Source organism: Cavia porcellus, unplaced genomic scaffold (assembly GCF_034190915.1).
Source record: "Cavia porcellus strain 051 isolate PalLab524CR breed Dunkin Hartley unplaced genomic scaffold, mCavPor4.1 scaffold_28, whole genome shotgun sequence".
NCBI classification, from domain to species: Eukaryota; Metazoa; Chordata; class Mammalia; order Rodentia; family Caviidae; genus Cavia; species Cavia porcellus.
Window position 1 is genome coordinate 32,705,932 of NW_026947511.1, and position 23,795 is coordinate 32,729,726.

A 23,795-nucleotide genomic window follows, 5' to 3' on the forward strand; every position below is an offset into this window, starting at 1 on the left:
CCTGAATTCAAAACCAGCCTAGAAACCAAACCAACGGAAAAATCCTGCTTCTATGCAGGAGCCCCTGGCTTCCAAACCCTACCTCCACAACCTTGGTTGAAAGGAACTGGATAAGAGCACATCCATATACATATTCACTGAATCCAAGTGTCCAACTCAAAAGTGAACACCTAGCACACAAAGTTTCTCCCTTCCCTCAACCCAAGGCATGCCATAGAAAGGAGGATTTCTCTTCTTTAAAGCAAAGGTCATAGAAACTAGAGCCCCCGTCTCCCAAAACAGGGGAAAAAAATCAAGATATATAACTTATTAAAAATGCCAAAGAACAGATCTATTATTATTATTTTTTTTTAACCAGGGATCAAACTCACAATTGCACGGTTGCAAGGCAGGCTCTTATGCCACTGAGCTAAATCCCCTTTTTTGTCTTTTTGAGACAGGGTCTCACTATGTAGTTCAGGTTGGCTTTGAGCTCACTTTGTAGCCCATCTCAAACTTACAAAGACCCTCCTCAGCCTTAGCCTTCGGAGTGCTGGGATACAGGTGTGTGCCACCAGGCCTGGCTTACTGCTGTTTTTTGAGAAAGTGTCTGTGTACTCCAGACTGTCCTTTTTTGAGGATGGGTAGTACTGGGAATCAAACTGAGGACTTTATGCTTGCCAAACAGGTGCTGCGCTGTTGAGCTATATCCTTGGCCTCCAGGCTGTCCTTGGACTCACCATGTAGTCTAGGCTGGCCTGGAACTCTTTTTTTTTTTGTCATTTTGAGACAGGGTCTCGATATGCAGTTCAGGCTGGCCTTGGGCTCACTTTGTAGCCCAGGCTGGTCTTGAACTTGCAACGATCCTCCTGCCTCAGCCTCCCCAGTGTTGGGATTACAGGCATGAGCCACCACACCCGGCTCTGGCCTCTAACTCTTGGTGATCCTTCTGCCTCAGCCTCTCAAATTCTGGGATTACAGTCATGTACCACTGTGCCCGGCTTGAGACCATTATGGGTGTTTTTTGGGGTGTTGTTAATGAAAAATAACACTTTTCAAAACAAAAAGAAATGTGCAAAGAGTGACACAGTTTTGCAAATGTCAGTGTCTGCTTCTGCAACCTGCTCCTGCATTCAGTCTGTTGCAATGTCACATCGTGTAGCCTTTGACAGATCCAATGCACACTTTGAGAGTACTACAGGCAGCTAAATTAGTTATAAATATTACAGGCAGTGATGCCTGGGCCTGCGCACAGAAGACAATCATGACTGGAGGCTCATTCACTGAAGGCCAGGCTTCAACAGAAAGAGGAACAACTCCACTCACATACTTCCCCTGGGGATGAGCTCTAAATGAGCACGTTGCCTTGGGGGGAGGGACCAAAACCTCCCTAGCCCATTCTTTCCAGGAAAATCCTTGTTTCTTCTATGTATGCTTGCTAAGTGGCTTGCTTCCCGTTTGAGCCCCATTTAATCAATATTACTTAAGCCATTATACTTGTTGTAATCTTATTGGTTCACCATAGTTTTGTCCCACCTCACATCCACCTTATGACTTCCCAACGAGTCAATATTACCTAAGTAACTATACTTGCAATCTTATTAGTTGACTATGGTTTTGAGCCACCTTGAACCCACCTCACCTTGTGGCTTTGTTCAATAAACATCCTTTAAAAGCATAGTCATTGGGTAACCCACTTTCAGGACCCTTCTGTCTGTCTCAGAAGCTTTCTTTCTCTCAATAAATTTTTTCCTCTCTTAACTTCTGTTGTTCCTAGAATTCATTCCTTGATCTCAGAGAACATGAATTGAGCATTTTGGACATCTAGCAGGTTGGGAGTTACAATATTTCCCTTATATTATGGACTTGGAGGTCCATATAGTATTTCTATTCCATATATCCTGTATCAAGAGAATAAGTGTGAAAGGCATCTCATGTCCCAGTGGTATATATAGCTCTATTAGTTTCCTGTAACAAATCACCGTAAGCTTAGTGGTTTAAGCAGTGCAAATATAAATCTCTTATAGTTATGCAGGCCAGAAATCTGAAGCAAGGATGCTATCTTGTGGAGAGTCTATTTTTTTGTTTTTTGAGACAAGGTTTTCCTATGTAGTTGAAGCTGGCCTTGAACTCACTATGTAGTTCAGACTGGCCTCAAACTTACAGCAATCCTCCTGCCTCATCCTCCCAAGTGCTGGGATTACAGGTATATACCACCACTGTGGAGGATCACCTGGACAACTGTCCTTGAATGAAGAGCAATTACCTCCACTTTAGCTAAACTGAGCCCTGTCTCCATGTACTGATATGCACAGAGCTGGCTAAACTATTTCCTTTTCCCTTCAATTGGCTCTAAGTGATGTAAACTGGGCTGGCTGAGGTGCTGATGCATAATTTTTGAAGCCAGATGACAGTTACTGTTTCCTGCCTCAGCATCTCCCTAAACACAGTTGAGCCAGGTGGAATGACAGAGTCACTGTTCCAGGGCCATCCACTGCATTTGAGACTTGAGATAAGAGGCTATGCCTTCCCAGGGCACAAAGGTTTACACATCACAGCTGAAGCACCAGCCCCCTAAACATTAAATGCTACCTCAACTGTGTGATGTGGATTGGTCTTTCTGTGTATCTTTCTTTCTGTATATTGCAGAAGGGCTTTTAGGCATCCTGCCTAGCCCAGCTTACAGTGCTCACGTATCTCCTGCCATTCTCATAGTCACTCATCCTCCAGACACTCTCTTCTTCACAAATTAATAACATTCATAAAATTAGGCTCTGGGTCAAGGTCTTTGTTCTGTTGAACCATCATCTGGGTTGGACTCAGGATAACTTGGCCCCTCATAATTATAAACATGTCTTAGTGTCTTTATTCTTGCCATAGTTGCACTAGAAGTGGTAGATTGGAATTAACTCGCTAAAATTCCAATACACTTCCATTAGATTACAAATTTAAACTTCAAGGACCTTGACAAGACAGAAAAGGGATCTCCATACATCATGACCTGCTCTGGCGGAGAATCTGAGAGGAAAATCTGTTTCCTTGCCATTTCCGTCTTTGACTGACTGGATTCTGTATTTTGTCCCCTTCTTTGATCATCAAAGCTCATTAGTCCATTCTCTATTTTTGTTGTTGGTTTTTTTTTTTTTGTTGTTGTTGGTTTTTTGGGACAGGGAATTGCTATGTAGTCCAGGTTGGCTTTGAACTCACTATGTAGCTGAGGTTGGCCTCAAACTCAGGGCAATCCTTCTGCCTCAGCCTCCTGAGTGCTGGGATTACAGATGTGTGCCACTACTCATGGCTTCTTTTTGATTTTTTGTAGCTGGGTCTCACTATGTTGTTCAGGCTGGAATTGAACTCATGGTGATCCTTCCTCTTCAGCCTCTGGAGGGCCTGGAATTAAAGGTGTGTGTCACTATGCTCAATCATCGACTTTTTTTGTATGTATGTATTGATATGTCAGCGCTGAACCTTTATAATGAGCAAGGAGAGAATTATCTCTTTTCTACAATTCCTTATTTAGCCACAGCACTTCCCTCAGTCATTAAGCATGGTCTACATTTTTAGGGGTGTTGCAGAGGATGAAAATTCTCTGAGGGTTAAACAACATTGTTTAGATGATTCACAATGTGAGTAAGCCCTGCTGCAGATAGGGGAGCTAACTGATCTAGTAGGGACTGGACTTTTCTGGCAGGTGGTGGTGTAGGGACGCTGGTGCCTGCCACCAGCCTTGTAGTAGTAACAGTGACAGCAGCTAGAGCATTTTGGCTCTCAGTGGAGCCAGGCTGTTGCAGGCTGACGTGTCTAAGCAAGAACAGAGGAACAAATCAAACTTCTGGAGCCTGATCTCTTAGACTTTTCTGTTCATCTTTTTTTTTTTTTTATCTGTACTGGGGATCAAACTCACGATCTCCTGCTTGCAAGGCAGGTGCTTATGCCGCTGAGCTAAATCCCCAGCCCCTTCTTCTCATCTTTTACATGAATCAACCCAGCCATGAGACTGCCAGCTAGCCAGCTAGGTTTGGCTGTAGGAATCTACCAGGTTGCAGGTTGCAGCTTTGAGGTTTTGGATTGTGGAAGCCTATCTATCATTTTCTAGGTTTAGGAGAGGAGAACCTAGAGGTAAAGGAAATGAAGTTGGGCCTCCCCTGCTGAATGGCTATTAGAGATCTGCTGAATGGCTATTAGAGATCTCATTTAACCTAGCCCCTTTATCGATGATGAAACTGGGATAAATGAGCTCGATAACTGAGGTAGGTAGCTGATTTGAAGCCCCAATTGATGCCAATTTTGGCTCATTAGACCGATCATTTTTTTTCTTTTTTTTTTGTCTTTTTCTTTTTTATCGGTACCGGGGATCGAACTCGCGACTACCTGCTTGCAAGGCAGGCGCTTATGCCTCTGAGCTGAATCCCCAGCCCCCAATAGACCTGATCATTTTCTTATTCCGTTGGCTTTCCCACTTTTCCAGCAAGCGCATCAGACAGTTTGGGTTCAGCAATTTAATGCTCGGTCAGCTTGGTTCCTACATTTCCTCCAGGCCTCTCACCAGCCTGGCCTCGAGGCAGGCTGGGTCGCCGCCGCAGCCACAGTCCGAGTTCCGCGTGTGGACAGAGTCGCCCATGTGGGTGCGGGACGTGCAGGAAGGGCTCGGGGCCTGCAGGTGGCGCCTCGCTCGTTTTCTTTAAACTGGAGACATTGATGATGTTTAAGAGGCTCAAGCTACATCAGTTCAGGGCAGACGGGCAACGCACCCGAAGCCTCAGCAGCTAGGAGGACCACCGCCTTGCGCAGCCAGAGCCAGCGCCCCAAAGGCTGCAGAGAGGTGTACGTGACACCACCCGACGCCCCGCCCCCGTGACGCACTGGCGCGGGGCCTCCGCCCCATCCCCCGCCCGCGCGAGCTCCTCTGCGCGCCCTCCGTCGTTCCCCGCCCCTTCGTCTCTGGGGCTGCCCCGGTCGCTGCCTGAGTCGAGGCCCGGAGATTTGTGTTCTCCTGACCGCTGCCGAAGCACGGAGGCGGCTTACCCCGGGGGTGAAGGTGCCCTAGATTCACGTGGCCTCTCCGAAGCAGGCTGGAGTGGGCAGCGGACGGCCTTGTGAGGACAGGCGCGGCGGGCAGCCCTGAGGGGCAGCGGCGGGGTCCTGGCTGGGGGAGGACGGGGTTGCGGCGGGCGGAACGGTGTCTCCTTCACTTCGCCCTCCAGGAGCTGCAGCCGCAGCCCGAGCCGGAGTGATCCGAGCGGCGGCAGGGGCGGCGGCGGCGGCGGCGGCGGCGTCCGTCAGGAGACCACCAGGTACCGTTGTGTTAGTCTCACGACCAGTCCGGCATCTAGGTCGCGATGGCCAAGCGGGAGGCCTGAGTGGGACTCGAGTTGGCTCTGGCCCCAAGATGGCCGCGCTGCCCCCCGGCCCCTTGGCCCCTTTCTGCCCGAGACCCCCCCGTGACTCTCCTCTGACCCCCACTGACCGCTCTTCTTGTCCCCGCCCCAGGCCACCTCTTCCAGCGACCTCGCCATGGCGAACCACGGACAGACTTGCGCGCGGCGTAAGTAGAGACCGGATCTCTGCGAGACTGGGCGGTGGCGACCTAGGGGTCTAAACCGGACGACCGGAAAACGGCAGCCTGTTACCTCCCTTCCTGTAATCTCCCTCTGGCCCCAGTTTCGCCAAATTCAGCCCCCTTCGGTGACCGCTACGTCTTCTGGTCTCCACCTCTGCGGTGGAGGTGCTGGATTGCCGGTTTTCGGAGCAAGGAACCGGGCCCAGGCGTTGCGTCGCATCTACCTTTAGGTTTTGGACGTACCTGGGACGAACTGAGAGCAAAAAGTTATACATTGTTGAGTTCTCCCTTTAAGAATTACATCGGTCACTTTCCTAGAGGAAGTACTTGTCATCCTAGTGAGAACTCAAGGTCACGCACTACATGTGCTTCTAAGGGCCTCATGTGCTCTGCAGAATGAATGAGCTGCTGCGAGAGCTCAGATTGCTTGACCTTAAGTCGCGCGGCATTGGTGGAGAACTTGAGAGACATATTAATATGTTTAAAGTGCTATTTGATATTCAGTTGGTGTGGACAGTTCTGTAAAAAGCAAATGGCTTTATTTTTCCTAGACTCAATATTTAAGTTCCCAGGGTGTTAAGTTTCTTTCTTTTTTTGTCTTTTTTAAGACGGGGTCTCGCTATGCAGTTCAGGCTGGCCTTGAGCTCACTTTGTAGCCCAGGCTGGTCTCGAGCTTGCAACTATCCTCCCACCTCTGCCTCCCAAGTGCTGGGATTACAGGCGTGAGCCACCATGTTCGGCTCTAAGTTTCCTTTTTTTCTTACTGAGAGTTAGTTTCGATCTCAGGGAACTAGGGATATAGTTAAGGAGAGAGGACCTAGTTTTAAGTTTTGAATTTTGTTAGATCAGCCCGTCCCAGTGAGTTTTGGAGCTATATATGCATGTACACACAATTTGATTTTTTTGTGATAGGCTTGTCCAATAAAGTGAGGTTCTGGACAATTTAAATTTTAGAGACTTTCTATTTTGGAAGAACTTTCACAAGTTTGGGTAAGTACTTGGTTATCTGTTTTGGAAATAAGCCTTTCTTGTCGGTATCTCCATCATGGATTGTTAGAGTACAGCTTTATTGTGACCACCTGGTATCAGAACCATATTTTTAGCAAATTGAACTGCTTGAATTTAAAGATCAGCATTGGGTTCTTGTACAGAAGGTGGGAAAACAAGAACATAGTTAACACTGGACTGTTTCTGCTTACCAGCAATGTGTATTCCTCCGTCATACGCTGACCTTGGCAAAGCTGCCAGAGATATTTTCAACAAAGGATTTGGTAAGAACCTTTTCTCTTTAATTTTATATCAAGAATGAAAATTAATTTTAGAACAAAAATGCAGATGTGTCAGGCGTTGTGGTGTGTGCATCTGTAATCCCAGCATTCTGGGAAACTGAGGCAGGATGATTCAAAGTTTGAGCCCAGTCCTGGAAATTTAGCAAATTAGTGAGATCCTGCCTCACAGAAGGGGGAGGGAGTAAAAATGTGTACTTGGATTACTTGGGGGAAGTTAAATTCATTTCTTTTATTCTTTTATTGGATACTTTTTTTTTCTTGGGTACCAAGAATTGAACTCACGACCTCTCACTTGCCAGGCAGATGCCTGTGCTGCTGACCTAAACTCCTCTGACTCCTTATTGGATATATTTTATTTATTTTATTTTTATTAATTTTTTGAGACAGAGCCTTGATACATAGTTCAGCCTCGCTTTGAACTCACAGTACAGGCTGGCCTTGAACTCATGGCAGTTGTCCTGCCCTAGTCTCCTAGCACTGGAATCACAGGCATGCTCCATCACACGTGGCTACATTTTAGATTAAATGTCTGTTAACTATTACAGCTGACTTCCGTTTCAAACTATAGTTTAACTTTTGAGACAGCAGTTTGTGCTTTTATTTTCTTCCATTATAGTTTAGTCTTTGGTTGACTAGGGTTGTATATTATTGTTTTGTTTTTGTGGTTGTACCACTTCTAATACCCTTTAAAGAGTTGAAGCATTTTTCATTTTAATTTCCTTTTTGAAGATCTTATTCTGAAATCTTCTTGTCTTATGTTATTCAAGGTGCCCTTTTTAGATAAATGTCCCAAATGTTTTTGTTGTGATGATGGTATTGGTGATGGCTGAGATTTCAGTCATATGGTTTTCTAATCTGATATTTAGAGTTAAAAATGGTTTGAAAGCATTTTGGGAGGGGTGAGTTATGTACCAACACTGGACTAAGCAACAGAGATGTTCTGTCCTTTACTAATTGGATGTATAATTTATTTTAATTTAGTTATTTTTTTCTTCTGTTTTGAGACAGTCTTGCTATGTAGGTCAGACTAGCTTTGCACTCACTATGTAGCTCAAGCTGGCCTTGAACTCTTGGTGATTCGTCTGCCTCAGCCTTCCAAGAGCTGAGATTACAGGTGCACCACAATGCCTGGCTTAAATTTTTATTTATTTTTTTTAACTTTTTTTTTTTTATCGGTACCGGGGATTGAACTCACGACTGCCTGCTTGCAAGGCAGGTGCTTGTGCCACTGAGCTAAATCCCCAGCCCCTATAGAACTAATTTTAAAAATTTCATTTAAGTGTGTTTTGTATAAATGGGTTTTTATTCCCTTGGGGATATGTGGAATCTTTTTAAGTATATTGTCAGCAATAAATAAGCATTTTTTATACAAAAGATTCATTTTGTTATCTTTTGCTCTTTTTGAAGGCTTTGGGTTGGTGAAACTGGATGTGAAAACAAAGTCATGTAGTGGTGTGGTAAGTGTTGGCTGATGAATCTGTCATTTTTCAACCCATGAAAGTTGTAGTTGAAACATGCCTACCTGTTTGATCTTAAAGAAGCAGCAGTAATTTTGTGAATGATTTCCATGGGACCTAATCTGTTTTGGCTTTGGGTATGAATTCTGGTTCTCTTGTGGCCTTTTGTGTATTACTCTGTACACATACACAAGGAACATAGGGAACACACTGGTTACCTGGGACTCTGTTTATTCAGGTAGACTTTAAGGTTGAAGGCAGCAAATGTTAACACTTTTTTTAAATCCTTGCTCTATGTTGGTTTTATTTCTGGGCAGAAGAGTACTCAGCTAACTGGTTTAGAGGGCATACTGAGCATTTATGCATGGCCATGCTGCATGGACATTTCATTGTGCTTTTTGTGATGAATGCATTTCTGATTTGAATAACTAAGGTATATTAATATTTTGGTATTGGGGGTTCGTAATAAACTCCTTCAAAGTAAAATTTAATTTTGTGATTTTTTTTCTCACTCCTGAAGAATTTTATTTTGTTTTATTTTTACTTTAAAAATTTTTTTGTACGAGGGAGCAAACTGATGACCTTGCTCTTGACAGACAGGCGCTTATACCACTGAGCTAAATCCCTGGCCCAGAATTTTTGTTTTGAGATTGTTTTGGGAATAGGTGTAGTGTTTACATATGTATTAGAATATTGATTATTTTGATAAATTCTTGCTATATTGCATATAACTGGGGTTTATTACATTTGATCCTATTATAGATTGTTCTTTTTATCTCTCCCTCCCCCTTCCCTTCCCTCTCCCCCTACCCCTTTCTTCCCTTCTTCCTCTTTGAGACAGGGTCTGGGCATGTAATTCAGGCTGGTCTTGAACTCACAGTGATCCTCCTGTCTCAGCCTGCTGAGTGCTGAGATTACTTGCTTTGTCCAGCAAGGCTTGACTTTTTTTTTTTTTTGCTTTTTTGAGACAGGGTTTCCCTTGCAGTTCAGGCTGGCTTTGAACTCACTTTGTAGCTCAGGCTATCCTCAAATTTGTAGCAATTTTCCTGGTTCATACCTGAAAGTGCTGGAATTACAGGCCTGTGCCACCACAGCTGCCTTAAGGCCTGACTTTTTATCTCTTGAATTACAGAGATGTTTAGGCTACTCCAAAAGATAGAGACCAGAACGTTTAGCAATTGAAAGAAGGGGTAAGCACCACCATTGGTGTCATTTGGTCCAATTTTGGTCCCACAGGGTGATACAGAATTTATATATTAATCCTTTGTGTCTGTAGTCTAGCTTTTGATCCCTGGGCTGATGGATGGCAGTGGGTGGGACCTCCAGAGTCATTAATCATGGACACTCAATATTGAAAATTGCTCTTCATACACGTTCCTCATTCAGACTGACTGCTGGAAGAACATGCTTCTTATAGATGTGAATAATGCTTTCCATTTGTGTATTGCACTTGAAAATATATAAAGCTTTCAGTGCCAGTTTAGGTTTGTGTTCCAGGGGTAGGCTGTTGAAACAGACTCCATAAAGGTGTGTGGTATGTTCCAGTGTTATTACTCCTGTAGTAAATAACACCAAGAACCAGCTACTATGACTCTGATTTTACATCTGTGTGTGTATGTTTTTTTTTTTGTCTTTTTCCTTTTTATTGGTACTGGGGACCGAACTCACGACTGCCTGCTGGCAAGGCAGACGCTTATGCTGCTGAGCTAAATCCCCATATTCCCCCCCCCCCCCCCTTTTTAAGAGGAGATCTTTGCTGTGTAGTTCAGGTTAGCCTTAAACTCATATCAGCCTCCCTTTTGCCAAATCAACTTCCTCATACTGGGGTTACATAGATGTGTGCCAATACTCACAGGTCAAGTGTTACTTTCTAACTCATCCCAGTGTGTTTTTTTATTATGGAATTGAACATCAAGCTTTGACTTGAAATTCCTGTTTTTTCAGTCTGAATAGTGCTCTGAATCGAGTAGACTGCATGTATGATGTATGGGTTTGGGTCTGTTTAGGTGCAGAGCAATAGTTATACAAGTGTTACATTTTCCAAGTGAATGGTGGCTGGTTTTTTTCCTGTTGATGATATTTGGTCTTTCCTCACTCTTAGGTAACATTTCTGGTCAAAAATTCTTTTTTAAAAATATCATTTAGAGCATCCATCTTTAGATTTGCTTTTTCAATTGCCATAGTATAGAATGGAAATAGTAGAAAAATTGTGAGTCAGGACCCTTGAGGGGCATTATAATGTTTTATCTTAGAAGATTGCAAGTGCTTTACTCTGTTTTAGTACATAAACCCTCTCTCATCCTTTGATTTTTTTACTTGGTATGCAATTAGGGATTGGCAAATTACTTATATTTGTTACAAACATAATATTATGTCATGCATTTCATATCGATCCCTTTATTAGGTTATTTTTTCTAATATTACGTTATATATTTATATTATGTTTGATATAAGCCAGTTGTAAATTTGTAAATCCCTCTCCCTGCCCTGCCCCTCCCCCCCATGAGACTGTGAGGCATGAGACCTGATGGTTTTATCTCAGGAAAAATAAAATACTGCAATTATCAGACCATTTAAAAAATCTTGTTGTTGGCATGGATTGCTATTGGGGGATGCGTTTCTCTTTTAAGATTTTCAAGACAATTTTTGTAATTAACAGTTTGGATTCTGAGATCAGCGATGAACCATACTGACATGTAGTTTTTATTCAGTATCATGTAGACTGAAGGCAGTGCCAAACAGTCATTTTCCCCATGAGTTTTTAAATTTCAAGTAAAATTACCTTAGCTCAAGTGCAGAGAATTTTGAATATTGTATCAGGCAATAGATTTTTCCAGCCTTGTGAGAAGGTTCATGACATTATTTATTGTCTCGTCAGGAATTCTCAACATCTGGTTCATCTAACACAGACACTGGTAAAGTTACTGGGACCTTGGAGACCAAATATAAATGGTGTGAGTATGGCCTGACTTTCACAGAGAAGTGGAACACTGATAACACTCTGGGAACAGAAATCGCAATTGAAGATCAGGTAATGTTTGAACAATGCTTTAGTATTAATTTTAGTTTTATATTTTAGAAGGGAGATCAAGCTAAACATAAACTTTTTTTCCTTCTGAAATAGATTTGTCAAGGTTTGAAACTGACTTTTGATACTACCTTCTCACCAAACACGGGGTAAGCATGGGCGTTTTTATCTGCAGAAAATTTATTTTCAGATTTTTCAAACTAAATTATTTATTTGTGTTTTTTGAGACAGTTTCACTGTGCAGTTCAGGCTGCCTCACTTTGTAGCCCAGGCTGACCTTGAACTCTCAGCCATCCTTTAGCCTCCTGAGTACCGGGATCACAGGCATGCGCCACTATGCCTGGCTTAAATTTTTTATTTTTACCAGTACATGTGTGGAGTTCATGATGATTACATTCATTGTGGGGAGTGGGTGTATTGACATAGCACATCTTTCTTTTCTTTTTTTTTTTTTTTTTTTTTTTTGGTCTTTTTCCTTTTTATTGGTACCGAGGATTGAACTCACGACTGCCTGCTTCCGACGCAGGCGGCGCTTATGCTGCTGAGCTAAATCCCCAGCCTGACATAGCACATCTTAATTCTTTTATCATCCTCTTCTCACTGCCCTTTCTCCAATCTCTCTGTTCCCTTCTCTTACAAAAGGTTGAGCTCACTATCTTCTATTATCCTTTTATATATACATGTGTGTGTGTGTGTGTGTGTGTGTGTGTGTGTGTGTGTTTGGTGAGGGGCAAGGTCTCTGTAATTTATGCTAGCCTTGAACTCTGTAGCCTAGCCTGGTCTCAGACTCGTGGTAGTTCGCCTGCCTCAGGCTCCCCAAGTCCTGGGATTACAGATGTGTACCACCATGCCCAGCTATTTTGGGTTTATTATATTAAAAAAGAACCCAGGTGATATTTAATCTTATGTGTCTGATTTATTTCATTTAATGTTATGATCTCAAGGGTATCTATTTTCTCACAGATGATTTAAGTTACTTATTCGTGTCTGAGTAGTACTGAGTATAAATCCCACTTTTTTAAATCTACTTACCTGTTAATAGACTTAGAGCTGTTTCCAAGATTTAGTTATTGTGAGTTGTGTGGCTATAACCATGAGTATGCAAGTTTCACTGTGATGTCTTTAACTCTTTTGGAAGGATACCTGGATGGGCAATAGCTGAGTCAAATGGAATTTCGTTTTTGGGGGGTGTATCAGGAATCAAACTCAGGACCTTGTGCTTGCCAGACTTGCCAGGCCCTGGCCAAGTAGAATTTCTGGTTTCAGCTTTTTGAGGCATCTCCATACTGATTACTGTAGTGGTCGTACTGGTTTACATTCCCACCAACAGTGTGGAAGGGTTCTTTTCTCCTGCCACCTTGTCAGCATTTGTTATTTGATTTCTTTCTTTCTTTCTTTTTTTTTTGTTATTTGATTTCTTGATGACAGTGTTCTTTCTGGGGTAAGGTAGAATCTCAGTGTTTTAATTTGCTTTTCTCTTGTGGCCAGATATGTTGAACATTTTTCATTATTTATTGGCCCTTTGTACTTTTGAGCAGTATATGTTCACTTCAGATGCCCATTTATTGACTGGGTCTTTTGTTGTAGGGCATTTACTTTTTTTGAATTCTTTATGCTAGGTATCAGTCTTCTGTCTGAAGGATTTCTGGCAAAATTTTTTTTATTCTATAGGTTGTCTATAGGTTGTCTCTTCACTTTATTGGTTTACTTTTGTAGAAGCTGCTGTTATTTTTTTTTTTTTTTTCTTTTTCCTTAAGAAAGGACAAATTCTTTGTAAGGAAACAAGCAAAAGACAGAAACAAACTGCTCCAGCTGGGTGTGGTGGCGCACACCTGTAATCCCAGCACTCAGGAGGCTGAGGCAGAAGGATCATTGAGTTTAAGACCAGCCTGGGCTACAAAGTGAGCTCAAGGCCAGCCTGAACTGTGTAGTGAGATCCTGTTTCAAAAAACAAAAAAAAGAAAAAATAAACAAAACAACACAAAACAAAAAAAAAAAAAAAAGGAAAAGAAAAAAAGAAACAAGCTGTTCCAGAGAGAGGTTAGGGGGTCTAGAAAAGATGGGAACCATACAGAAGCTTTTTAATGTGATGATTCCATTTGTTGATTCTTGATGCTATCTCTTACTTAGCTGGCATTTTGTTCACAAAGTGCTTGCCTACGCCTATCTTCAAGAATTTTACCTATTTTATCTTCCAGCAAATTGATTTTTTTTTTGTTTTTTGTTAGTGTTTTTTATTTTAAGACAGGGCAGTTGCTGTGCAGTTCAGGCTGGCCTTGAACTCAATTTTGTCGTCTACGGTGGTCTCGAACTTGCAGCGATTCTTCTGCCTTAGCCTTTTGAGTGCTGGGATTATAGGCATGTGCTATGCCGGGTACTTTTTGGGTTGTTTAGAGACAAGGTTTCAACGGTATAGTCCAGGCTGCCTTGAACTTGTGATTGTCCTGCCTCAGCCTCTCTAGTGCTGATATTATAGGTGTGTGGCACCATGCCCAGGTGGTTTCTGTTTTAGCATTTGAATCTTTGATCCATTTTGATTTTAGTTTAGTTACATAGTGAGAGAGACGGCTTTAGATTCAGTCTTTTGCATATGTGTCTATTAGTTTTAAAAGCATTCCTCTTGTCTAATTAGGAAAGGCACACATTTATTGTTTTACGGTTTGCCAAACTGTCTTGTAGTGGCTAACTTCTCTCTCTGCTTTTGGAATACCACTTTTGCTATCATTGGCGTGCTGTCAGATAATTACCTGTATGCATTGTGGCACTAACTTGTTCTGTGAGGCTTTTGTGACTGTCAGTTCTGCAGAGCAGTCTTCCCATGACAGTGGCAGTCGAGCTACCCCATGTGCCCTTGTCTTTATTCTTTGAGCTGTTTTTTTTTTTTTTTGGTCTTTTTCCTTTTTATCGGTACCAGGGATCGAACTCATGACCGCCTGCTTGCAAGGCAGGTGCTTATGCCGCTGAGCTAAATCCCCAGCCCTGAGCTGTTTTTTTAACCCTGTTATTGTGCTGTTTCACTTACTTGCCCATTATACTATAGTTTATTTAAATGTTTTGTGCCATTTATGCAGTAGTTGTTTGTGTAAACATTTCCCATTAGGATCAATTTTAAGTCATTTTGTTGTCTTTCCAGAAAGAAAAGTGGTAAAATCAAGTCCTCTTACAAGAGGGAGTGTATAAACCTTGGTTGTGATGTTGACTTTGATTTTGCGGGGCCTGCAATCCATGGATCCGCTGTCTTTGGCTACGAGGGCTGGCTTGCTGGGTACCAGATGACCTTTGACAGTGCCAAGTCCAAGCTGACAAGGAATAACTTCGCAGTGGGCTACAGGACTGGGGACTTCCAGCTACACACTAATGTGTAAGTATTCCTTTTGTAGGGTGTGGTGATATTGCTTGTTGAACTCTTTATTCAGTTTCAACCGAATTGGTTTAGGATTTTTTTTTTTTTTTGTTTTGTTTTGTCTTTTTGAGACAGGGTCTCGCTATGCAATTCAGGCTGGCCTTGAGCTCACTTTGTAGCCCAGGCTGGTCTTGAACTCGCAGTGATCCTCCTGCCTCAGCCTCCTGAGTGCTGGGATTACAGGCGTGAGCCACCACACCCGGCTCAGTTTAGGATTTCTTGTAATAGAAAAATCTGTGGCTGTATCTGTGGTGCCTTTCAGAGGTATATATTAAAAACATTGGTCTCAGGTGGGAACTGAGAGTAAATGTTCATCTCCTGTCAGGCCTGACGAGCTGTGTACTTTTAGAAGATGCACTAGGCAGTGGTAGACTCTGCCATTGTATGTGGCTTTGTCACCTGTGGGGTGCTGATTTGACCGGGTGGCCTACCTGAAATGAAGTGTTTCTTTCTGTTGTTGTTTTGAGATAGGGCCTTGCCATGTAGCCAGGCTGGCCTGGAACTTGTGGCACATGCTCTCCTGAGCTGCCTCCCAGTCCTGGCAGTGGCTTTCCTTTAAGTGCTTGTGCCTTAGAAATGAGGACATCTTCTGTTGTAGATTTATTGATTTAAGATGTCTTACAGCAATGACGGGACAGAATTTGGCGGATCAATATATCAGAAAGTGTGTGAAGATCTTGACACTTCAGTGAACCTTGCTTGGACCTCAGGTACCAACAGCACTCGCTTTGGCATTGCTGCTAAATATCAGCTGGACCCCACTGCTTCCATCTCTGTGAGTACCTCGGGGGGCTTCGGGTGGGATTTTGCTTTGGGGTGAATTGAGTTGTGTTGAAGATTGAACTGTGAATCCCATTTGCCTTAGTTTCCAGATGAGTTGGGTTTAGCATTTGGAATGCTACTTTTCCTACATTCCCATTTTAGAAGGTTTTTTTTTTGTTTGTTTGTTTTTTTAGGCCAGGCCACACTAGTTGGTTTAACCTTAAAAGCCATTGAACAATTATTTATTAGGACCCTGAGACCCAAGCTAAGTGTGGCTCGTTGGTGTTTTAGGCACTTAGGCAGTTCTGATCTGTTATTTGTAGTTTAACTATTACTTTTGTCTTTTTACGGCTTATGAAACACCGTTAGATTAAGAAACTGAAGCTCGGGAGGCAAAGCACTCCAGCTGCCGGGGCGGGCGTGGAGTGCACTCTGAGTGCTTCATTTCAGTCTTGTGAGGATGTGAGGCATACTGCCCTGTGTCCAGAACTAACTGTTCCCCAGGATACCTCCTTCCCTCTGCAAAGGGCACAGTGGTATATTGGCCATCCTAGTCCTATCCGTAGACTCTGTCTTCGGTGTGTCCCTTCAGACATTGTGGCTGGGCGAGGCAGGGGTGGAACAGTGCGGCCAGTCCGGGTGCCGAGGGGCCGGCTTCAGTTGCAGGCAGGTCAGCAGCTGTTCTCACACATCAGTTGCCTGCAGGTCAGGGACTGTCTGTACTGTATGGAGGGGGAGTGAAAGGAAGGCAAACCACCCGTGAGTGATGTCGGTTACATGAAGTGCTCTCCACCCTGGAGGGCAGTGCGATTGATAGTCTAGGCAGTTGGCGGTGCCTTGCTGGCTGTTATCAGAGAGAGCAAGCAGCAGCCAGCATGCTTTTCCCATTGGCAGGGCGGTGGTTTATTTATTTTCTCTACTATGATAATCAGAACCTCAGCACATTTCTCTGTTATAGTGCTGTTCTCAGGGTAGGTCCCTAGCTTTTAAACTTTTCCCCCCTTATTTGATACATTTGCAATACATAATGAATACATTCATTTGGGAAATTGGTACATGCACATCCCAAATCTTGAGCCTTTTTATTTCCCTTTCCTTTCGCCTCCTTCCTGCCCATCACAGATTTAATATCGGCCTGCAGAAGCTTTGATGAGCCATGGGAAGATCATAGTTTAAATGGAAAATAGCTTGAGACCAGTGTGTCCGTGTGTGTGGCTGCAGGAATTGTTTGGAACCAGATTAGCACTTTCCTGAAGTAGGGCTGCTGTCTCCCCAGGCCAGCAGGGCCTGAAAGCAGTGCTTACTGCGCCTGTCACAGTTGAATGGTTGACTCCTGTTAGATAATAGGAACTTATGTGCAGCTTACCAAGGCTCTTAATTTGTTGGGCAGAAGATGGTCATTAGCGGGTATTTCTTTAGATGCTTAACACACATGATTATTGGTGGCTCAGTGAGCATCATGATTGTGGCTATGCTAGTGACCATAAATAATGCATTTGTGGCTTTTCCTGTGTGGTTACATCAATTCATTCTCTGACTTGTATGTTGTTTGATGTTACACATTACAAGAATGTACTCACCAGATAATTCCGTATCTGTTTGGTTACCAGCTGTTTGTATGTTATTCCGTACTCAGACTGCCGAAGAGCACAGTTGCCTGACCAGGCAGCTAGATCCTAGAGCAGAAGTGCTCCTATTTATAGCCCTTGTCCTCTGGTGGGACTTGGTGTTAGTGGTAGTGGAGAGTGGAGCTGTAGAGAGCTTCTCCTTACCATATCTTGCTCTCAAGGGTTCCTGCTATCCTTCGAAGATCTGTGACTAAATCCAAAACTGTTAGGATTGTACAGGGAACTTGGGCCTTGATTGGTAAATGGCACCCCAAGGAGTGGGAGCTCCTCTCAGGCCTGGACTGGTTCCATCAGAACTCAGGGACTTAGAGGCCATGTGAGAATGTGAAATAATTTAAGTGGGAGAATCCTGTGTATTCACATTGTGAATTTAAACTTAACATCCTTCATTCCAAAGGGTGTGGCTCGCCTCTCAGAAGCCTCGTAGACTTCACAGCCCGCTTTTGGCCCGTGCTTGTAGTTAGACTGGACTCAGCAAGGGCTGGTTTTATGGGAGTGGTTGGGCCCTGTTCTGCGGACACAGTGGGTCTGTGGACATATCGTTGGGCTTCACTAAAGAATAGTTTCTTTCCTTACCAAGGGTTAGCCCTGCTGCTCTACCTCGGAGCTACATCCCCATTCCTTTTAATTTTTAATTTTGAATCAGAGTCTTGCTAAGTTGGCCAGCCGGCCTGGAACGTGATACTTTCTTAGCTTCCTGAGTAGTTTGCATGACAGGCCTATCCCCTGGTGCGTAGTGCCCCTCACAATTTGATACTAATTTCATGGAGAATTAAGTGTGTGGCATCTGGATGTTCTTTAGTCTCATACACAGTAGTAAATCGTATCGTCTCCTGTGTTGATTAAAAGTTGAACTCTTCATAATCAAATGATAGGGAGAGCTTTGCCTTTGCATACAAAATTTTTCTTATTGTTGTTTCTGAATTTTATTTCAGGCAAAGGTCAACAACTCTAGTTTAATTGGAGTGGGTTACACTCAGACTCTGAGGCCTGGTAAGTAGTTACACAGTGGATTTATTTTTCTTTTTGGTCTTTTTGACACAAGGTTTCACTGTGCAGCTCAGGCTGGCCTTGACTCACTTTGAGGCACAGGCTGGCCTTGAACTTGCAGCAGTCCTCCTGCCTCAGCCTCTGAGTGCTGAGATTACAGTCATGTGCCATCATGCCCCACAGTGGGATTGTCTTGATTTTGATAGTATTTTGAAAGTTAAATTTTCACTTCTCAGCTTTCTTAAGTATATGGGAGAGATTATTTCTTTCCCTTTCTCCCACCTTCTCCCAGCCATTGGAAAGTGGTTTATCCTGATACTTTGGCTCTGTGTCAGAATAAGAATGTCTTGTTCCACCTAAGAAAGTTAGCAGTGACCCTTCTTTAGACTTCACCCATTCCGGCTGCTTCTGTCTCTGTAGTCTTGTTTACTCCCATCATCTTTGTTCTGGCTGTCCGGAGCAGCGCTTCTCAAAGTTAGCAGGCATGGCAGTGGCTGTGGAGCCTGTTTCAGTGCAGATCCGATCCAGGAGGTCTGGTGCGGAATTCTGTTCTCATAATGAGCTCCGGAGTTCTCTGGTTCTTTCCTCTGTGTTTCTGTGTCTCTGTCTCTCATTCTTAAACCTTTTGACTAGCAAGGTTCTAAAATACTGGGAGCATTCCCCTCCCCCCAGCTGGAATCCTCCCCCCCCAGTTTTATTTTGACTTTTGAAACTTAGAAAAGTCTGAAGAACTGCAGTGAATGTCCATGATTTACTGCTTTCTCCACTTAACTCTTCTTTTTACATAGACTTAGCTGATGTTTTGCAGACATGTGGACACACTTGCCCTGACATTTACAGGCCTAAGAGTAGGACGCTTGTCTTTGTAATTGCAATACCATTTCTACACTGAAGATAGAAAATGCCAGTTTACCTAGTAGGTAGTTTGTATTCTGGTTTCCCGCTTTGTCCCTGCTCCCAAATGTCTTTATTGTTGTTTCTGTTTTCTAGGCTCCAACTATTATTTGATTTCTCTGTTATCTTTCAGTCTGAATAGTGTAAACATTTTCTAGAACGCTTTGAAATAACGTTTTTATGTTCTGTGACTTGGTACCTTTAAAATGGAATTCTTAGTGTCTTGCTACGCCAAGCGCCCTCTGGTGGTGGACGTTAGTAATTCATCTGGCAGTTTGCGGAGCCGCCTGCGGGCTCTGGGGGGCTCTGGGGAGCTCAGGGCTGGGGGCAGTGCTTCAGGTCGGTCATGGTGTTTGCTTTGTTTACAGGTGTGAAGCTTACACTGTCTGCCCTGGTGGACGGGAAGAGCATTAATGCTGGAGGCCACAAGCTCGGGCTTGCCCTCGAATTGGAGGCTTAATCCAGCTGAAAGAAACCTCTGGCAATGGATATCAGATTTGGCCTTAATATATTTCCATTTTGACCAGCAGGCTTTTATTTCCCTCAAGAAGGTGATCAAACAAAGGATGATCTAAACAAGAGCTGTATTTTAAATATTTAGACAGTTACCTTGTTAGTTGGTTTCTAGTTGAATTGGTTATCTAGTTACCAATACTGCAGTCATGCAGTCACCTATACATTATTTAAATGTATTTAACTGTTAAAAACGCTACCCACCAATAATGAAATAGACCTTTATGAAAACTGTGCAGTTGTGTGCATGTTTGTTTTTATGTTCCTTTTAACATTTGAATATTGCCATTGAATGACATGAAAGTGTTTGAAGATGAGGTTAACATTTTTTTGTTAAATTCAGCCATCATCAGATCTGCTCTTGATATCTGCGGATATCACAAGTAAATAAAACAAGTATATGTAATTAACGGCTCCCAGTATTTGCAGAGTTACAGATACGCTGGCTAGGGTGAAATCTCTGTGATACCAACCAAGACACTATTTCTTAGTGAGTGTTTTGCTTCTTACCTGTTTGTGTCACCAGGTCCCCTATAAATAATTCGAGTGTCCTGAGAGTCAGAGGGTGCACACTGCAGAGCTTGTGTGCGGTCACCCTGGGCGCCGCACAGTAAGGGATGCAGGGATGCAGTTGGAAGCTCCTGTGAGCTAAGGTGCACTGACCCTTACAGTGGTGCGTGGGGGGTCAGGAAGAGACCAGTGCCCAGAGAGGTGGTGAACACACTGTAACACCGCTTCACTTTGAAGCCGGGAGAAAAGTAACAAGAAGCCAGCTAGCTGTTGGTTATTACTAGCTCTAAAGGCCTGGCCCTCATCGCATCATAGGTGGTGGTGGTGGTGGTGAGTGAGGTGTGATCAAAAATAAGTGTGGAAAGCATTCATAACCGTTGCCCCTCAAAACACTTAGGCACGCCCCACTGTTCTTGCCACTGTCTGAAGCAGTTGTGGAAGTCCTCTGTCAGGAGTGTCATCAGCTGTGCTGTGGCTGCACTTTGTGTTCTAAACGTTTACCTTCTGTGGCCATTTGGACTCGGAGGAAGAGCCAGAAGCCGCCCAGAGCCAGATGAGTGAATGAGGGTGTCTTACGAGCCTGCCTTTCCTTTGGAGGGCGCTCGGCTGCAGTGACACTCTCTGTAGTATTTTTGATCATATGTCTTGGAGACACAAAAGACTTGCAGAACTGCTTCAGAAAGTGGCAAGAACCATGGGGTGTTTGAAATGAGAGAGTATTTGAAGAGGATTAATGGCACTGCCTTTTATGTATACCTTTGTTTTTTGAAATGAGGTCTTGATATGTATGGTCAAGGCTGGCCTCAAGCTTGTGATCCTCCTGCCTTGGCCTCCTGAGTGTTGCGATTGCTAGGTGTGCACCACCACACCTGGCCCCGTAACACATTTCTAACATGTAACCACATGGTGGTTTGGGTAGGCCCCAGTGAAAAGTCATGAATCAATTTCTTCCAGGCAGATGCTGGCAGAAGTGTTGGGCTGAGGAATGAGCTGGGGCAGTGCCTGGCCCTTCACCTGGGCTTGAATGGTAACGCTGGCATGTGATTTGGGCTGGAAAAGTAGGAAAGGGCGAGTTTTCTGATGGGGAGGGGAGTGGAAAGGTCAGAGGAGAGTTGGTGAATACATTGTAACACTGGTTCACTTTGAAGCTGGGAGAAAGGTAACCGGGAGACTTTTGAGTCAATACTCAAGAAATTGCACGTGCTACCAGCTTGGGGTGAGGAGAACTGGAGGAGGGTAAAGCTCAGGCAGGGTTTCCACAAGGGACCTGAGGGCTGTGAAGGCCCCTCCTGGTCTGTTTGCCCTGCAGCATTGGCTGGAGTGGGCCACAGACTGAAGGTGGCTTCTCCAGCTGGCTTTCTAGGCATCCCTGAGTTAGCCAGGACCTGGTGCTAAGAAAGCCGTTGTCAGCCAGCAAGAGAACACTGTCCTGGGGCGACTCCCAGGCCTGCTGGCCCATTGCTTGGGTCTGCAGCGAAGCTCCGCGGTGTGCACAGGTGAGTGTAGGAGGCTCGGCTGGAAATGCTCTGGCCCCAGTCACTCACGTGCACCCTGTTGGCCTGATGGATCAGGAAAGATGGGGATCGAGCAGAACAGCAGGTAGGAGTGTCCCCTCGCAGGTTCCCCGCTACTCGGGTCCAGTGGCCTGCAGGTGTGCTTCCAGCAGCCAGCCCTCAGAACTGGCTGCAGAGCCTAGAGAAGTCCAGACTCATGCCAAGCTGTCCTCTGTGGGTAGGAGAGCTGTGGGTGGAGAGGCAGAGCCTGCAGGGTCCCTTCCACTGTCCCTCTAAAGGGCGCTGGCCTGTCCTCTGGGAGGTTGCCACCCGCAGGCCTGTGCTTCACACCTGCCAGGACAGCAGCCCCCACTTCCTTTAGACTTAAGGGGAGCCAGGTGGATCACGGTTGCATGTGTGCTGGGCCCAGGTGCTGATGCCCCCCCCCCCAAGGGTCATGGCCTCAGTCACCGGAGGCCTGAACGCCGGTGACTCATCGCCAGGGAGGAGGCTCCGGAGGTCCTGGCCCGCAGTCCCACTTTATTGGTGGATTTCAAATTCAGGGTCAGTGCCTGGGTCCTAGTCAGCCTCCGTCGAGCCCACTCTCGGGGGGCAAGCCCTAGATTTTGAAGGCCAAGGTGAGGCCATCGCCCAGGGGCAGGAGGCTGATGTGGACCCTGGCGTCTCTCCAGATGCGCTCGTTCAGAGTTCGTACGCACTCGGCCTCCTTGTCGCCTTTCTGGGGCTGCAGCACCTCTCCCTGCCACAGGACCTGCGGGGGATGGGGCGTCACCGGGCGGAGGGGGCGCGGTCTCGGGAGTTACCCCAGCGCCTAGTGCCTCGCGCGCGCAGCCGGGCAGGGAGGCACTGGGACCCCGCCCCGAGCAGGTGCCGAGCGGTGCCTCGCGGTCCCTTACTCGGGGGATGGCGAGGACGCCTCCAGGCCGCAGCAGCTGCAAACACCGCTCGTAGTAGGCGGTGCAGTTCTCCTTGTCCGCGTCCACCACCGCCACATCGAAAGTGCCGGCCTCGCCCGCCGCTAGGAGCGCGTCTGGTGGGAGGAGCGGACAGTTGCGCTCACACGGGGCCGCGCCCCGAGAGGCGGCGGTGGGAGCTGCCAGGGCCCCGCGCTCACCCAGGGTCTCCAGCTCACCCAGGGTCACCAGCTCACCCAGGGTCACCAGCTCACCCAGGGTCTCCAGCTCACCCAGGGTCACCAGCTCACCCAGGGTCTCCAGCTCACCCAGGGTCTCCAGCGCGGGCCGCAGCCTCAGGTCGATCTTGGGCTCCGCCTCCGCCTGCGGGAGGAGCGAGGTCAGCGCCGCGGCTTCTCGCCCCGGGAGACGCCGCCACTCAGGGGCGCGCGACACTCACCTGTTGCCACAGGGGCCGCCCCAGCGCCGGGGGCCCCGCGTCCACCTCGCAGGTCACCACGCGCCCGGCTGGGGGCAGCGCCAGCGCGAGCGCCAGGGCGCAGTAGCCCGTGAAGGTGCCTGGGGACCGGGGCGCACACAGCTCAGAGCTGGGACCCGGGGCCACCGGCCCCGAGGGTCCCCGCCGTGCGCCTACCCAGGTCCAGCGCCTTCTGGGCTTTGACAAGCCGCACCAGGTTGGCCAACAGCTGCGCTTGCTCAGAGGTCAGCATGGAGTCCCCATGCGGCTGCTCCAGGGTCAGCTGTGGGGGACAGGGACACCAGCCCGAGTCACCCCCCCTGCCTCGGGAATCGGGTGCCTCGGGGCGCGGGGTGGGTGTGGTTCTCAGGGAAAGTCCTGGCGCCCCGTGGGGACCCGGAATCCCAGAGGAATCCCCCGCGCAGCCAAGGTCACCCGGCCACGTGGGGTCACCCGGCCACGTGGGGCCACCCGCCCGGCCCCGCTGACCAGCCGCAGACTGCGCAGCGCCGGATGCTCCCGCACGGAGCGGCTCAGCAGGTACTGCCACAGGGGACTGTCCTCGGGGGGCAGCAGGCGCTGCTGTCGCCGCCATCGCCACGGGGGCCACCGCCTCCCTGCCGGAGAGGACGTGAGGTCAGGGTCCGGAGTCCCGGGCTGTCTGCGCGTCCCCGCCTGCGCGCACACACCCGACCCCGAGCCCGCTCACCCAGGAAGACGCCCGTGACGAAGGCGGCGCCCAGCGCGGCCGAGCCCAGAGCGACCGCAGCAGGCACGGAGAGCCGGGGCACGGGCTGGGTCATGGCGCGCGGCGGCGGCCACAAGAAGCCGAGCGCGGAAGAGCCACGGCCCCCGCCTTGGACTCCTGGCTCCACCCTGCGCGGATCATGTCGGCGG

At 46.3% G+C, this 23,795-nt stretch overlaps 2 protein-coding genes and 1 long non-coding RNA gene across 9 annotated transcripts; 1 reads left to right on the forward strand and 2 right to left on the reverse strand.

The window, feature by feature from the left end:
* Positions 1–2,822: 2,822 nt before the first annotated feature.
* Positions 2,823–5,921, reverse strand: LOC106028528 (uncharacterized). Of its 3 annotated transcripts, XR_001202147.3 has the most exons (3): positions 5,783–5,921; positions 5,447–5,574; positions 2,823–5,308 (listed from the first exon to the last, which is right to left on the reverse strand). It is a non-coding gene; the product is annotated as an uncharacterized LOC106028528 (long non-coding RNA). The 3 variants fall into 3 exon arrangements; XR_010044025.1 differs by having other exon boundaries at positions 5,447–5,913; XR_010044026.1 differs by having other exon boundaries at positions 2,823–5,335; positions 5,447–5,913.
* On the forward strand, positions 5,134–19,737 carry Vdac2 (voltage dependent anion channel 2). Its single transcript, XM_003473810.5, has 10 exons — positions 5,134–5,273; positions 5,470–5,524; positions 6,742–6,810; positions 8,236–8,285; positions 11,164–11,316; positions 11,410–11,462; positions 14,447–14,674; positions 15,341–15,491; positions 18,042–18,099; positions 19,359–19,737. The coding sequence occupies exons 2-10, from the start codon at positions 5,494–5,496 to the stop codon at positions 19,448–19,450; spliced, it is 885 nt and encodes a 294-aa protein (XP_003473858.1). The 5' UTR covers positions 5,134–5,273; positions 5,470–5,493; the 3' UTR covers positions 19,451–19,737.
* Positions 19,578–23,795, reverse strand: Comtd1 (catechol-O-methyltransferase domain containing 1). Of its 5 annotated transcripts, none has more exons than XM_063238702.1 (7): positions 23,608–23,794; positions 23,388–23,515; positions 23,076–23,181; positions 22,881–22,999; positions 22,642–22,804; positions 22,424–22,557; positions 22,027–22,278 (listed from the first exon to the last, which is right to left on the reverse strand). In XM_063238702.1, the coding sequence occupies exons 1-7, from the start codon at positions 23,699–23,701 to the stop codon at positions 22,126–22,128; spliced, it is 897 nt and encodes a 298-aa protein (XP_063094772.1). In that variant the 5' UTR covers positions 23,702–23,794; the 3' UTR covers positions 22,027–22,125. The 5 variants fall into 5 exon arrangements, with proteins under 5 accessions (XP_063094775.1, XP_063094772.1, XP_063094774.1 ...); XM_063238704.1 differs by having other exon boundaries at positions 22,732–22,804; positions 23,608–23,793; XM_063238703.1 differs by having other exon boundaries at positions 22,714–22,804; positions 23,608–23,793.

Bases quoted from the DNA above. Each gene is read 5' to 3' on its own strand.
- Comtd1 (XM_063238702.1), bottom strand. From the start codon at position 23,701: ATGACCCAGCCCGTGCCCCGGCTCTCCGTGCCTGCTGCGGTCGCTCTG. The intron at 23,000-23,075 runs GTAGGCGCACGG...CCCGGTCCCCAG, and splicing joins CCAGAAGGCGCTGGACCTGG to GCACCTTCACGGGCTACTGC. The intron at 22,558-22,641 runs GTGAGCGCGGGG...TCCTCCCACCAG, and splicing joins GGGTGAGCTGGAGACCCTGG to ACGCGCTCCTAGCGGCGGGC.
- Vdac2 (XM_003473810.5), top strand. From the start codon at position 5,494: ATGGCGAACCACGGACAGACTTGCGCGCGGC. The intron at 6,811-8,235 runs GTAAGAACCTTT...CTCTTTTTGAAG, and splicing joins TATTTTCAACAAAGGATTTG to GCTTTGGGTTGGTGAAACTG. The intron at 11,463-14,446 runs GTAAGCATGGGC...TTGTCTTTCCAG, and splicing joins ACCTTCTCACCAAACACGGG to AAAGAAAAGTGGTAAAATCA.